The sequence below is a fragment of the Entelurus aequoreus genome, linkage group LG14 (genome assembly GCF_033978785.1).
Source record: "Entelurus aequoreus isolate RoL-2023_Sb linkage group LG14, RoL_Eaeq_v1.1, whole genome shotgun sequence".
Taxonomy (NCBI): Eukaryota; Metazoa; Chordata; class Actinopteri; order Syngnathiformes; family Syngnathidae; genus Entelurus; species Entelurus aequoreus.
Genome location: NC_084744.1, coordinates 60,281,324 through 60,297,694, shown reverse-complemented (window position 1 = coordinate 60,297,694; position 16,371 = coordinate 60,281,324). Strand labels below are relative to the sequence as shown.

The window sequence follows — 16,371 nt, the reverse complement described above, 5'->3', positions numbered from 1 at the left end:
TGTGTGTGTGTGTGTGCGTGTGCGTGCGTATTATATATACATACTGCAAATATATAGAAACATTTAGGGCTGTCCAACCATTACAATATTTAATCGCTGTAATCTCATTGTTCAGAGTTAACTCAAAATTAATCGTGATTAATGGCCAATAAATGTCATTTTTCATCATTAATAACTGTACTAATTTTCAAGTTTTTAATAACATGACTGGACAATTAGTTGTTTTAATGAAATGTTTTTAAACAGCTCAAAAATACCTGTGGTGTCTTGCCAGATTTGGTATTTTTTTGCTATACAGAATTAGTATTCCTGCTGTAGGAGCACTTGCATTCAGAAGAGGAGCTACACCATGTTCAGATACCAATTTCACACATTGATAACACAAAATGTGGATTGTTACCATCACTGTTGATCAAGGCTTTCCCGGATAAATACGCATCGTTTTTGCTCAGGTAAAGTTGCTTTTCATGATTTAACTTCCTGTCTACTGCCATGTTTGTTGCTGTTGCACGTGCCTCTTACAAGTATACATGTTTTACCCCGTCTTTATCAAAATATAACTACACATGTCAACATTGTGTATGTGCTGAAAGATTCATTTGTGATTGTTTATCAAAATATAACTATAGATGTCAACATTGTATGTGCTGAAAGATTCATTTATGATTGTTTATCAAAATATAACTAGATGTCAACATTGTGTATGTGCTGAAAGATTCATTTGTGATTGTTTATCAAAATATAACTATAGATGTCAACATTGTGTATGTGCTGAAAGATTCATTTATGATTGTTTATCAAAATAGAACTATAGTTGTCAACATTGTATGTGCTGAAAGATTCATTTATGATTGTTTATCAAAATATAACTATAAATGTCAACATTGTGTACGTGCTGAAAGATTCATTTATGATTGTTTATCAAAATATAACTATAGATGTCAACATTGTGTACGTGCTGAAAGATTCATTTATGATTGTTTATCAAAATATAACTAGATGTCAACATTGTGTATGTGCTGAAAGATTAATTCATGATTGTTTATCAAAATATAACTATAGATGTCAACATTGTGTACGTGCTGAAAGATTCATTTATGATTGTTTATCAAAATATAACTATAGATGTCAACATTGTGTATGTGCTGAAAGATTAATTCATGATTGTTTATTAAAATATAACTATAGATGTCAACATTGTATGTGCTGAAAGATTCATTTATGATTGTTTATCAAAATATAACTCTAGATGTCAACATTGTGTACGTGCTGAAAGATTCATTTATGATTGTTTATCAAAATATAACTAGATGTCAACATTGTGTATGTGCTGAAAGATTAATTCATGATTGTTTATCAAAATATAACTATAGATGTCAACATTGTATGTGCTGAAAGATTCATTTATGATTGTTTATCAAAATATAACTATAGATGTCAACATTGTGTATGTGCTGAAAGATTCATTTATGATTGTTTATCAAAATATAACTATAGATGTCAACATTGTGTATGTGCTGAAAGATTCATTTATGATTGTTTATCAAAATATAACTATAGATGTCAACATTGTGTACGTGCTGAAAGATTAATTCATGATTGTTTATCAAAATATAACTATATATGTCAACATTGTATATGTGCTGAAAGATTCATTTATGATTGTTTATCAAAATATAACTATAGATGTCAACATTGTGTATGTGCTGAAAGATTCATTTATGATTGTTTATCAAAATAGAACTATAGTTGTCAACATTGTGTACGTGCTGAAAGATTCATTTATGATTGTTTATCAAAATATAACTATAAATGTCAACATTGTGTACGTGCTGAAAGATTCATTTATGATTGTTTATCAAAATATAACTATAGATGTCAACATTGTGTACGTGCTGAAAGATTCATTTATGATTGTTTATCAAAATATAACTATAGATGTCAACATTGTGTACGTGCTGAAAGATTAATTCATGATTGTTTATCAAAATATAACTATAGATGTCAACATTGTATATGTGCTGAAAGATTCATTTATGATTGTTTATCAAAATATAACTATAGTTGTCAACATTGTATGTGCTGAAAGATTCATTTATGATTGTTTATCAAAATATAACTATAGATGTCAACATTGTGTACGTGCTGAAAGATTCATTTATGATTGTTTATCAAAATATAACTATAGATGTCAACATTGTGTACGTGCTGAAAGATTCATTTATGATTGTTTATCAAAATATAACTACGGTAGATGTCAACATTGTGTATGTGCTGAAAGATTAATTCATGATTGTTTATCAAAATATAACTATAGATGTCAACATTGTATGTGCTGAAAGATTCATTTATGATTGTTTATCAAAATATAACTATAGATGTCAACATTGTGTATGTGCTGAAAGATTCATTTATGATTGTTTATCAAAATATAACTATAGATGTCAACATTGTGTACGTGCTGAAAGATTAATTCATGATTGTTTATCAAAATATAACTATAGATGTCAACATTGTATATGTGCTGAAAGATTCATTTATGATTGTTTATCAAAATATAACTATAGATGTCAACATTGTGTACGTGCTGAAAGATTCATTTATGATTGTTTATCAAAATAGAACTATAGTTGTCAACATTGTATATGTGCTGAAAGATTCATTTATGATTGTTTATCAAAATATAACTATAGATGTCAACATTGTGTACGTGCTGAAAGATTCATTTATGATTGTTTATCAAAATAGAACTATAGTTGTCAACATTGTATGTGCTGAAAGATTCATTTATGATTGTTTATCAAAATATAACTATAAATGTCAACATTGTGTACGTGCTGAAAGATTCATTTATGATTGTTTATCAAAATATAACTATAGATGTCAACATTGTGTACGTGCTGAAAGATTCATTTATGATTGTTTATCAAAATATAACTAGATGTCAACATTGTATGTGCTGAAAGATTCATTTATGATTGTTTATCAAAATAGAACTATAGTTGTCAACATTGTATGTGCTGAAAGATTCATTTATGATTGTTTATCAAAATATAACTATAAATGTCAACATTGTGTACGTGCTGAAAGATTCATTTATGATTGTTTATCAAAATATAACTATAGATGTCAACATTGTGTACGTGCTGAAAGATTCATTTATGATTGTTTATCAAAATATAACTAGATGTCAACATTGTGTATGTGCTGAAAGATTAATTCATGATTGTTTATCAAAATATAACTATAGATGTCAACATTGTATGTGCTGAAAGATTCATTTATGATTGTTTATCAAAATATAACTATAGATGTCAACATTGTGTATGTGCTGAAAGATTCATTTATGATTGTTTATCAAAATATAACTATAGATGTCAACATTGTGTACGTGCTGAAAGATTAATTCATGATTGTTTATCAAAATATAACTATAGATGTCAACATTGTATATGTGCTGAAAGATTCATTTATGATTGTTTATCAAAATATATCTATAGATGTCAACATTGTGTACGTGCTGAAAGATTCATTTATGATTGTTTATCAAAATATAACTATAAATGTCAACATTGTGTATGTGCTGAAAGATTCATTTATGATTGTTTATCAAAATATAACTATAGATGTCAACATTGTGTATGTGCTGAAAGATTCATTTATGATTGTTGCCTTTGGTAAAAACTTAACTTTTTCAGGTTTTGCTCACATTCGCGCTCTTTTATTTAGACTGAGTTGGTGCTTTTCGAAGCACTCGTAGCAAACGTGTGTTTAAAGAATACAAATAATATCAAGATAATACTTTAAATATAAATAATAAAGGTTAAAAGTATATGAAACATGATGCATTGTTCCACTCTGCTCCCTTGAAGGAGTGTGAGCTGCATGCTTGTCTCCTCGTCATTTCCTAAAATCTTGCACTCTTACGCCATTTTTGATTACCTCTCGAGGAACTCTGAAGAAACGTTTTTCCTTTTTGCGATTTGAACGGTTGGTACAGCCGAAGACAACACAAGCATAGGGCATTTTTTATTCGAGAAAGGCTAAATGGCGCTTAGAGAACGGAGCTAGCTTGATTGATTGATTGAAACTTGTATTAGTAGATTGCACAGTACAGTACATATTCCGTACAATTGACCAGTAAATGGTAACACCCCAATAAGTTTTTCAACTTGTTTAAGTCGGGGTCCACGTAATCAATTCATGGTAAAGCTTGACGTATTTATTGGGCGGGACGTCAGTAAAATGCAAGAAATAGGCAGTGATGTGGTTTTGCCAACTTTTCAGCGTGGATAGCAGAAAGTGCATCACATCTGTCCTCTTGTCAGACTATTGTCACAGATGTGTTCAACCTACTTGTTACAGTGATGCTTCAAGTGTCTCTTGTCAGACTATTGTCACAGATGTGTTCAACCTACTTGTTACAGTGATGCTTCAAGTGTCTCTTGTCAGACTATTGTCACAGATGTGTTCAACCTACTTGTTACAGTGATGCTTCAGGTGTCTCTTGTCAGACTATTGTCACAGATGTGTTCAACCTACTTGTTACAGTGATGCTTCAAGTGTCTCTTGTCAGACTATTGTCACAGATGTGTTCAACCTACTTGTTACAGTGATGCTTCAAGTGTCTCTTGTCAGACTAATGTCACAGATGTGTTCAACCTACTTGTTACAGTGATGCTTCAGGTGTCTCTTGTCAGACTATTGTCACAGATGTGTTCCACCTACTTGTTACAGTGATGCTTCAAGTGTCTCTTGTCAGACTATTGTCACAGATGTGTTCAACCTACTTGTTACAGTGATGCTTCAAGTGTCTCTTGTCAGACTATTGTCACAGATGTGTTCAACCTACTTGTTACAGTGATGCTTCAAGTGTCTCTTGTCAGACTATTGTCACAGATGTGTTCAACCTACTTGTTACAGTGATGCTTCAAGTGTCTCTTGTCAGACTAATGTCACAGATGTGTTCAACCTACTTGTTACAGTGATGCTTCAGGTGTCTCTTGTCAGACTATTGTCACAGATGTGTTCCACCTACTTGTTACAGTGATGCTTCAAGTGTCTCTTGTCAGACTATTGTCACAGATGTGTTCAACCTACTTGTTACAGTGATGCTTCAAGTGTCTCTTGTCAGACTATTGTCACAGATGTGTTCAACCTACTTGTTACAGTGATGCTTCAAGTGTCTCTTGTCAGACTATTGTCAGAGATGTGTTCAACCTACTTGTTACAGTGATGCTTCAAGTGTCTCTTGTCAGACTATTGTCACAGATGTGTTCAACCTACTTGTTACAGTGATGCTTCAAGTGTCTCTTGTCAGACTATTGTCACAGATGTGTTCAACCTACTTGTTACAGTGATGCTTCAAGTGTCTCTTGTCAGACTATTGTCACAGATGTGTTCAACCTACTTGTTACAGTGATGCTTCAAGTGTCTCTTGTCAGACTAATGTCACAGATGTGTTCAACCTACTTGTTACAGTGATGCTTCAGGTGTCTCTTGTCAGACTATTGTCACAGATGTGTTCCACCTACTTGTTACAGTGATGCTTCAAGTGTCTCTTGTCAGACTATTGTCACAGATGTGTTCAACCTACTTGTTACAGTGATGCTTCAAGTGTCTCTTGTCAGACTATTGTCACAGATGTGTTCAACCTACTTGTTACAGTGATGCTTCAAGTGTCTCTTGTCAGACTAATGTCACAGATGTGTTCAACCTACTTGTTACAGTGATGCTTCAGGTGTCTCTTGTCAGACTATTGTCACAGATGTGTTCCACCTACTTGTTACAGTGATGCTTCAAGTGTCTCTTGTCAGACTATTGTCACAGATGTGTTCAACCTACTTGTTACAGTGATGCTTCAAGTGTCTCTTGTCAGACTATTGTCACAGATGTGTTCAACCTACTTGTTACAGTGATGCTTCAAGTGTCTCTTGTCAGACTATTGTCACAGATGTGTTCAACCTACTTGTTACAGTGATGCTTCAAGTGTCTCTTGTCAGACTATTGTCACAGATGTGTTCAACCTACTTGTTACAGTGATGCTTCAGGTGTCTCTTGTCAGACTATTGTCACAGATGTGTTCAACCTACTTGTTACAGTGATGCTTCAAGCGTCTCTTGTCAGACTATTGTCACAGATGTGTTCAACCTACTTGTTACAGTGATGCTTCAAGTGTCTCTTGTCAGACTATTGTCACAGATGTGTTCAACCTACTTGTTACAGTGATGCTTCAAGTGTCTCTTGTCAGACTATTGTCACAGATGTGTTCAACCTACTTGTTACAGTGATGCTCCAAGTGTCTCTTGTCAGACTATTGTCACAGATGTGTTCAACCTACTTGTTACAGTGATGCTTCAAGTGTCTCTTGTAGCTGTCCTCTTGCAGGAGATGGTCTGGATTACAGCTGGCCAGCCAGTCTGCTCTTGGCGTCTGTGCGGCCGGGGCCGCGGGTTTACCTTTCTTGCCCTTCCTGCCTCGAGGTACCGGCGTAGACAGACCTGAATCAAACACGTGGCAGCGGAAACATTTTAGTAACACGCCATCAAAAGGTTCCAAAAAAAAAGTGTGTATGTAGAATAAAACAATGCCAAGTTAAAGTACTTAAGTGATTACTTTACGATGTAGTTGAACTCATCCTATTTATTTACAGCTTGTGTAGAAAGACACGAAAGAAAATAGCTTTCAGAGGTGTGATCAATAAGTGCAAACTCACCGGAGTGGTTGGTCAGCGTCTTGGTGGTGCCATCTTGGCTTGGGGTGATCAGGTCCCAGATAAAGCTTTTGATGTTTTCGTCGCCACGGTAATGCAGGAGGCAGTAGGCCAGCAGGGCTCTGCAGATAGTCTCTACATCAGCCTCCTTCAGTGCGCGCTTGAAGCGACCGTGAGCCAGGATGTCACTCCACCGACCCCACCTGCAAGACAATACATTTCACCTTACAATAACCACCACCCAGCGTGACAATGAGTACGTGTATGGACACACCAAGACAATGCTATTTTAGGATTAGTAAAAAACAAAAACAAAAAAACGAATAATAAATAAATAAATGTAAATGGGTTATACTTGTATAGCGCTTTTCTACCTTCAAGGTACTCAAAGCGCTTTGACACTATTTCCACATTCACCCATTCACACACACATTCACACACTGATGGAGGGAGCTGCCATGCAAGGCGCTAACCAGCAGCCATCAGGAGCAAGGGTGAAGTGTCTTGCCCAAGGACACAACGGACGTGACTAGGATGGTAGAAGGTGGGAATTGAACCCCAGTAACCAGCAACCCTCCGATTGCTGGCACGGCCACTCTACCAACTTCGCCACGCCGTCCATAATGTACACATTTAGCACATAACTATTGTTTTTGTTATAATGTACACATACAGCACATAATTATTATTATATATTGTCATATTGTACACATTTAGCACATAATTATTATTATGTATTGTCATAATATACACATCCAGCAAATAATTATTATATATTGTCATATTGTACACATTTAACACATAATTATATACAGTCATAATGTACACATTTAGCACATAATTATTAATTGTTTTTATAATGTACACATACAGCACAATTATAATTATATATTGTCATAATGTACACATCTAGCACATAATTATAATAAAATGCAATTAATGTAATCTTTTTTTAATCTCAGCTAAAACAGTGAAAATAGCCTTCAATTATATATATTTTCATTTAAATCAAGTACAATAATATTAAGTATTTAAACAAAAAAGTGGCTTTGTAAAGACAATGAACTTAGGAGTTTTTGTGTGATTAAAACAACACTTTCCTTAATGTAAGTGTGCTCTGACATTTTAATGCAATATTGCACTTGACTGAATCACAGATGTGTTCCAATGAAACCAGGTCACCTTAAAGTGCATCAAAAGCTTTTCTAGAAGAGCATTGCATGTTACTCATATAAAAAAAAAGAATATAAACGTATACAAACCATAAACACACTTCTGACACGTCTTTAAGTTAATGATAGATCATTGACACTATTTGTCATCCTATCCCCACTATTTAAAGTCCCCGGGCCAAGTTTCATGACAGAGTGAGACCTCTTTTTCATATGATCTGTGTCTCATGGCGATGGTGTTCTCAGTCAAGCACGAGACCAGAGCGACGCATACAGAAACACTCCTTCAAAATTGGATTAACACCATTAAAAATCCCCTAATAAGAATTAACAGACTAGGACTGGGTGATAAAACAATATCAGTATACATTTGCATAATCACTATAAATAAAAAATATGTTCGATAATACGTTCGATTTTTATTTATTTATTTTTGTTGGGAAAAAGCGGAAGTTTGGACACAAGGTTGGTTGCATGAACAAAGGCACTCGCTCTCTGGTTACCTGGCAACGCAGGAAGTGATCGCTGATCAGGTAACCGTATCAACTATCACGTTGGGTTGATTCCAAGCACGGAGTGAGAAGAGAAAGTCAAAATGAAGAAATTGTGGATAGAAGAGGAAAAGTAACTTTTTTTTTTTTTAATAAAGGGACTGTAGTCAGACCAGACCAAGGTGGTCTGTAAAATACACAAGGCGTTCATCCCCACCAAGACCACTAATACACCACCTTAGCCGCGCTCACCCTTTAGAGCACAGCTATAACTTCCTGCAGAAATTACTTCTCAGGTTTCTCGATGTTTACATTTTCACACTATTTTATTAGACTTTATCAAGCATGTCTTACATATTCCTTATTTTTAAGAGATTATTGTTAAGTGTTAATGAATCCTGAAGGAATAAAAGTACTATCTATCTAATGTGATTTGACTATTTTGTTGACAGTGTTTTCCAAGCTTTCTGCCTTGATAGCCGAGGGATTCTAATCAGAGAGTCTACATGCAATATATTTTCCTTCTGGTCCTTATTATCAATAGGTAATACAACACTTGTGTGGCCCAGCACTACATTGGACATGAAAATAAATGTGGGGCAAAGCAAACGTGACCTCATTCCTTCCTGCTGGCTGTCACAGCACCTAAAACTGCTAGCACCATCTCTGCTCTTCTGTCGCCATGAAGCAAGTGAAGTGATGCAAAATGGCGGCCAAGTGACGTGTGATGGGAAAAGACAAGGGAGGCAATCAGCCAGTGTGTCCTACAGCCTGAGGCCAGGAGACTAGACTGTAACAATAACAAGGTCTCACTGTTGGTTCCTTGTCAGGCCAAGTCAGCTATGAAAATGGACAGACCTCCTCTATAATGAGTCTGTGTGTCACTACTATCCATTTACATGCTGTCTATTCCTGTTTACACCCTCATTTGCATAATATTGGCAGTCAGAGCTACTAAATGCAAATGGTACCCGTAGACCAGCAGGTTCTTCTCCACCCTGAAGCACTCGGATCGAGGGTAGCCCTGAGCTTTGTCTTGGGGCCGTCGTGGTTTTGACAAGGGCCGACTGGGCTCGTCGTCTTCGCTCTCCAGCTCCGAGAACTCCATCATCTCGTCCTCTTTCACACTGCTGTAGTGTCGCGTCTGCTTCCTCACCCTTGGCGTGTCGATCACCAGCGTGTTCTGGGGCAACATAAAGAAAAGACAACACGTTGGCGCAATACACATCCAAATTGCCATTCTCATTCATCCCGACTCAATGTTTTTTAAATGATGAAAAAAAATAGTACTTTCTCAAATGATTTTTAAGAAAAAGTTTTTAAAGCATCTTTATGCAACCAGAAGAAACTGTTCTAACCTGTAGCACGTTTCATTACAATTATGGTCTTGCACTGAGGGCCACAGACTGACAAGGATGCCAGGGCCATTTGGATAGTTGTCACCTTCAAAAACAGTTCCATAGACATCTTTTTCCCCAAACAACTCATTCAGTAGACATTTTCTATGAATTCTGAAGAGCCAAACTGAAACGCTAACAGTTAGCACATTGGACAGAGAGCGTCAAGTAGCAAAAATTATAAACACAATGAGCTAAAAAAAAAAATAGCATGCTAACAGTACTTTGCCAAAATAAAAACAGCAGGACCTGCTAAGTTAGCTAAAAAGCTAGCATGCTAAAATGCTGACTAACATGCGTCAAGTACTAAAATAAATAACTGATGTGTACCTGAAAAATGTGTTTAAAACACTAGCATGCTAACATTAGCATGAGTTAGACTTAGGGACTCCGACTTCCTTTTATTGTCATTCAAATGTTGTTGCATTAGCTGCTTGTAGTGCATGCATGCCAGAATATGACTGAGGTCATCTATACCTGCAAAATTACCTCAAAATAAAATAGCCAGCATGGTAACAGGTCTCATTAGTCAAGTAACAAAATATTTGACACTGAAGTATATATCTGCAAAATAAGCAAAAAAGTGAGCATGCCAATATTACAAAGTTAGCGATAGTGCAGTTAAAAATATAATTACTGTGATACATTGTTGACATTGGTATTTGTTATGAACTAGGACTAAACACTTGAATTGAAGATAATTCAAAGTTGACAAAGTGTTGCCTGCTTCATTCGTGTCAAACATAATTGTTAATTTCCTAATTTTCTTTCTTGCATGAGACCTCTTCAAATGTGGCATCTTCTCCACCAAATTACATATTTTGTCAAACGTTTTATTCCTGATGGCGAGAAAATTGCCTTTCAACTCACACAGACTGCAATAATGATGTTGTCTAATGAATAACATTTTGTTTCATCTACCTCCCTTCCAAGCACATAAATATGCGCACACTAGGCAGCAGTTAGCTAACAATTATCACAGTTAATTCCATTTGAACATCACACAATAAGAACTCCCAGGGGAGCATATTCACACTCTTAGAGCTGGATTAAGACCTCTCAAAAGGCCAACCAGGGAGGGCATGAAATATTAAGCAAAATAAGTTGAGTTATTGTTTGTGTGTGTCCCCTGCAGGCATCTGTTAAGCAGCTTACAAACATGTCATTAAACAATAAGACAATCTACTGATATCATTTCAATTATATTCCCCACACTGTTACTACACACTTTTAGCTTAATATTCAAACACAAATATATACAAATTGTCATGATTATAATTATACGTAAATGTAATAAGATTTTCTTTCGCAATATTACATTAATATTTGTATTTTCTATACTCCACCAGAGTCCACCATGTTAGTTCAAATTAATCGATACATTTTTTAGAAGTGCCAACTTAAGATGCACATACATGGTCGACCGCTTTTCTCAACATATTTAATTTCTATGAATTAATTGTTCTGTACAGGTGTATCCTCCACTTCTTTATTATCCCCAAGCAGTGTACTATAATAACTATAATATTTAATGTAATTTACTGATTTGTCTTGGCTGACAGCCACAATGCAAACAGTTTCCATTAAACACACACAAGACACTGACATGGTGTGTTATTGTTTGTGCTAAGGCGCCATCTTTTGGACGAGTTCACTTACTGCAGCTACAGTGTTTCCTGCTCTTTAAAGCTTTGAAACTGAAGTACAAGCGTCGTACTGTCTTCTAATCATCCATAACATTCTACTGGTGTGGATTCTTCATCCATCACTCCAAGAAACGATTGTAAGTTTTACAATATAACTAAAACAATTCTTACTTACTAAAGTGTCCCATGTGTGATGTCTGTAGGAGTGTTTTCATGCATATTTGTACGCCATATTGTAATGTAATCAAGCTAGCGTTGTTAGCATTAACTAATATGCTAACACGCTTATGAGTGTCTGTTAGTATTATTACCGTAACTTATATTGGCATTCTTTTTGTATAGTTTCACTTTCACAAATTCCTGATCAAAACGTCACCGTGGCGTTATTGAGTCTGACTGTAGAGCTAGCTTGGGCAGCAAGTGGGTCCATGACCTTGACTTCTGTTTTGTTTGATCAGCTGTTTTACACCATTTGGAAACAATTAAGGTATGTAAACAAACATTTACTAAATACTTGTGTAAATAACACATTTTGCAATTTATAGTCTGGTGCGGCTAAAATGAGGGGTGGGGAGATTTCTTTCAGAAATGTAGTGGGTGCGTCTTATATACCGCTGCGCTCTATAGTCTGGAAAAGACGGTAGTTAAAAATGTGTTTCCTGTTGAGTGCACTAAAAGCCTCAAAACATCAGTAAATCAATATTTATTTATTTCTTTTTAGATCGTTGGAGAGATTAGTGCATTTTTTAAAGCTTGATTGTCAATGTAGTCAATACATATCAGCAGAGTATGAAATATGGTAACGTTGGCGTGGACAAAACAGTACTGTATGCCTTACAGCTAATTGAACGCCACACTTCAATGCGGACAACACACTTCTCTCTAAGACACTGCCCTCAAATCCTATCTCAGAACCATACACAATACAATATCCTATAAACCAGGAGAATTATGCACAAATGCATATTCTCCTTATGTCTGTAGCCAAAGTCCCAAGTAAATGTTCAAGCAATGGTTGAAGTGTCAACAACCACCAAGGTGGTACGCAGTGAGACTACTACCGGTATATGAATTGATGGTTTTCAGATCAGCGTGTAAAGTTTACTCGTCATACCCGTCCATTGATGGCATCCAGGTCTAGCTCTGCCTTCTTGGCCCATTTCTGCCAGAAGTCTGGGTCCTCCAAAGAAATGTCTGTTCTGTTGCCGGCTGCAACAAAACTGGCCTGTAGAAAGAGAGCAGAAGTGACATATACTGTACAGAAGTCCATCCTTTCAGTGACCAGGGTCCTCACCTTGGCAAAGGTAGAGCCTTTGCCCTCCGACTCGATGGTGATTGTGTGAGTACGTCTCTGAAGGATCTGGTCAATGTCTTCCTCACAGAATTTAGAACCTTCATCCTCCTCATCCATAAGAGCACCATATGCTCCTTTTCTCAGTAGGTCTTCAATTTCTTTCTTAGACAACTGCTGGACCTTTGAGGAAGAAGAAAACTGGTCTACTTGCTGGGTCACCTCAACCAAACTGCTGAGGATACAATCAATCAACCAATCTCACCCCACTGTTGGCGTTCTCACGCCCGCTCATGCTCTGGAGGACTGCCTTGTCCAGACCCAACTTCAGACTGGCCTTATCAAACATCTCCCTCTCGTAACTGTTCCTGGTGATCAGCCTGTAAATTTTCACGGCTTTGGACTGGCCGATACGATGACACCTTGCCTGGGCCTGGAGACGGGTGGAGTTATAGCTTCAACAAACCTTTCAATGGGTGACTGCCACTACATCTTTTATACCTGCAGGTCATTTTGAGGGTTCCAGTCCGAATCAAAGATGATGCAAGTGTCCGCCGCAGTCAGGTTGATGCCCAGTCCGCCAGCTCTCGTACACAGCAGGAACACAAAACGGTCCGAATCCGGTCTGGAGAACCGGTCGATCGCAGCTTGTCGCAAATTACCACGAACTCTGCCATCGATGCGCTCGTAGAAGTACCTGGACACCGAGGTTGAAATCAACATTCATTCCTGTGGAAAAACCTCCTGACAACATGTTCTTTGCAGCCTTCTCACCGTTTCTGGATGAGATAATCCTCCAAGATGTCCAGACAGCGAACCATCTGACTGAAAACTAGGACCCGGTGACCGCCCGCCTTCAGTTTAGGTAGCAGCTTGTCAATAAGCACCAGCTTTCCCGCAGCATGGACCATTGCTTGAAGGGCCATGTCTGGCATGTCCGTTCCAACGTGGGAGTCCCTGAACTCCTCAATGATCTTCTCTTCAGCTCCTGCAGGAGAGCAACACAAACGTAAGCCACCACTCCCTGCTGTCATATCGTTCTGTGTGCATACCGTTAATGAGGTATGGGTGGTTACAGCACTTCCTTAGCTCCATCATTGTGTTGAGGAGGTTGGGGACACCGGACCCTCCCCCACCACCTCCACCACCTCCTCCTGCTCCTCCTCCTGCTCCTCCTTTAGACAAGAAGGCAAAGTTCTTCTCCAGAATGGCTCGATAGTATTTCTTCTGGATGTTGGTGAGCTCCACCTAACCAAAGAGATGCATGTAATTGTCCACAAATGAAGGATTAGAAATGGAACAAGGGGAACAGGAGTAGAGTGAGGACTCGGCCTTACCTCGATGATGGTTTCCTCCTTAGGTGCAAGGTTCTTCTCTACATCCTCCTTCAGTCTTCTCAACATCATGGGTTTCAGAATGGCCTGCAGCTTTTGAACCTGCAGCACACAAACGTAGCGTTGAGATTGTATTCCAACGTTTAATCCTGGAACTTGGACTTGCCCTTACCTGTTCTTCAGTCTTGAGGTCTCCAAATTCAGTCATAAATGTTTGTTCGGATGGGAAACGTTCTGGCTCCAAAAAGTTAAGCAAGCTAAAAAGCTCCTCGACTGTGTTTTGGAGGGGAGTTCCTGTCAACAGAACCTTGTGCTCCTGCATCAGAGAGTGACAGGGAGGGAAAACATGGCTTCCAATTTTGTAAAACAGACTTGAAAAAGCAATTGTGTAGAATTAATGACCAACTATTTAAAATTCAGTATTTGGTATCTGTTAAATCAGGGGTTCTTGACCTCCAGGCCCACTCAAATATTAACACTGAATTAGTCATCTTACTCTAGATTTTAATGCTAATCAATAATGATATCTAACCTACTTAGTTTACTAGCTTCTCAAATGATATGTGTGTTGATCACAAATATTAGTATTTATTTAACATAACCCTTAGGCTTAGGTCAGACTGATTAGAAAAAGAAGTACTAACCAAATACACTGCACAAAAAGGTACGCAAATAACAGACAAAAATACATTTTACACTTAATTATGTTGTGTAAATAAACTAAATTAATAATGAATATGTTTGTTAACTAAACTGTTAATTAAAATTCAAGTGCAAACAAAATTCTGCGCTTAAGGTTGATTGGCAACACTAAATTGACCCTAGTGAGTGAATGTGAGTGTGAATGTTGGCAACACTAAATTGACCCTAGTGAGTGAATGTGAGTGTGAATGTTGGCAACACTAAATTGACCCTAGTGAGTGAATGTGAGTGTGAATGTTGTCTATCTGTGTTGGCCCTGTGATGAGGTGGTGACTTGTCCAGGGTGTACCCCGCCTTCCGCCCGAATGCAGCTGAGATAGGCTCCAGCACCCCCACGACCCCGAAAGGGACAAGCGGTAGAAAATGGATAGATGTCATTATTGCCACAAGTGGTGGACAAGTGTATTACAAGGGCCTGAGCAACAACCATGGAAAACTCTGTTTAAAAGTTATTATTTGTGGGAAAACATGGCCTTTCTTGCAGTCTCACTCCAAAAATAGTCTGTTTTCTTTTTCCCCAGAAGGCCCACCTCATTGAGCGTGAGTCTGTAATAATTAAAAAACAATAAAGCATACCTTCTACATCATAATGTGTGGACAGTCTGACCTCAAAAGGAGTAGCGTGCAGCGATAAGCAGTTACTAGAATTAGGATGCAAAGAATGAGGCAGGAGGGCCAGCAGAGTCATGTAGCAACACTAGCCGCTTTAGCAAAGGATAGAAGCGGCACCACAAGAGACGAAAGCGTCTCCGCAGTAGCTAGTAGCCCGGATAAAGGCTATTCTCTTCTAATCTCCTATCAGTCAGTTTTCATCTTCATCCATTTGTAATGATTACCTATAAATTCTACAAGTGTGTGAGACGTATCGTTTCACAAATTCCTCAGTAAATTCACCAAAACGTCAGCGTGGAGTTATAGAGTCTGTTTAGCTGATTGGAGAGCTAGCTTGCGCAGCTAGTGGGTCCTTGACCATGACTTCTGTTTTGTTTGATCAGCCATTGTACTGCCGTGCTACAGACACCAATTGGAAACAATTAAAGGTATGTAAATAAACATTTACAAAATACTTGTGTAAATCACTCATTTCGCAACATATACTGTATAACTGCGGCTTATAGGCCGGTGCGGCTAAAATATGGGAAAATATATTTTCCCTAAAATGTAGAGAGTGTAGCTTATATAACTGGTGTGCTCTATAGTCCTGAAAATACAGTAATTGCCTAGGTCTGGCTTAGTGTCATAGTTAGGCATTTTTATGCGTGGGGTTACACTCTAAGATGCTCAGTGGGTATCTCTTGTATTTGGTATTCTCCTTTACTCTGATCAAGTGTTGTAATAATGTGGGCTACAACTCTCCTCATATAAATGGATCATCTGTGGCATGGATAAACACGTCTTGTTGACCGTGTGCCACCCAAGTCTCAGACAATCCAAGGCACATGCTCACCATGTCCATCATCTTCAGTCCTTCCAGTAGTTTGCAGTTTCGGTTCTTCAAGCGGTGGGCTTCATCTATGACCACGCAGCGCCAGGGGATGCCGCGGAGCTCTGGACAGTCGGCCAGAATCATCTCGAAGGTGGTGATCACAGCGTGGAAGCGATACGCTCCCTTTATTATCTTACCCT

General features: G+C 37.7%; 1 protein-coding gene across 1 annotated transcript in view; it reads right to left on the bottom strand.

Annotated features, from left to right (window-relative positions):
- The window catches only part of chd7 (chromodomain helicase DNA binding protein 7), a 123,710-nt gene that overhangs the window by 36,103 nt on the left and 71,236 nt on the right, over positions 1-16,371 (bottom strand). The window contains exons 14-25 of the mRNA XM_062070373.1: positions 16,193-16,369; positions 14,216-14,359; positions 14,047-14,145; positions 13,762-13,957; positions 13,484-13,697; positions 13,211-13,406; positions 12,975-13,142; positions 12,713-12,892; positions 12,533-12,643; positions 9,347-9,558; positions 6,716-6,915; positions 6,341-6,500 (exon numbers count right to left, since the gene is read on the bottom strand). Of these exons, the coding sequence (XP_061926357.1) occupies positions 6,341-6,500; positions 6,716-6,915; positions 9,347-9,558; positions 12,533-12,643; positions 12,713-12,892; positions 12,975-13,142; positions 13,211-13,406; positions 13,484-13,697; positions 13,762-13,957; positions 14,047-14,145; positions 14,216-14,359; positions 16,193-16,369 (2,057 nt within the window). The remainder of the gene's footprint in view (positions 1-6,340; positions 6,501-6,715; positions 6,916-9,346; positions 9,559-12,532; positions 12,644-12,712; positions 12,893-12,974; positions 13,143-13,210; positions 13,407-13,483; positions 13,698-13,761; positions 13,958-14,046; positions 14,146-14,215; positions 14,360-16,192; positions 16,370-16,371) is intronic.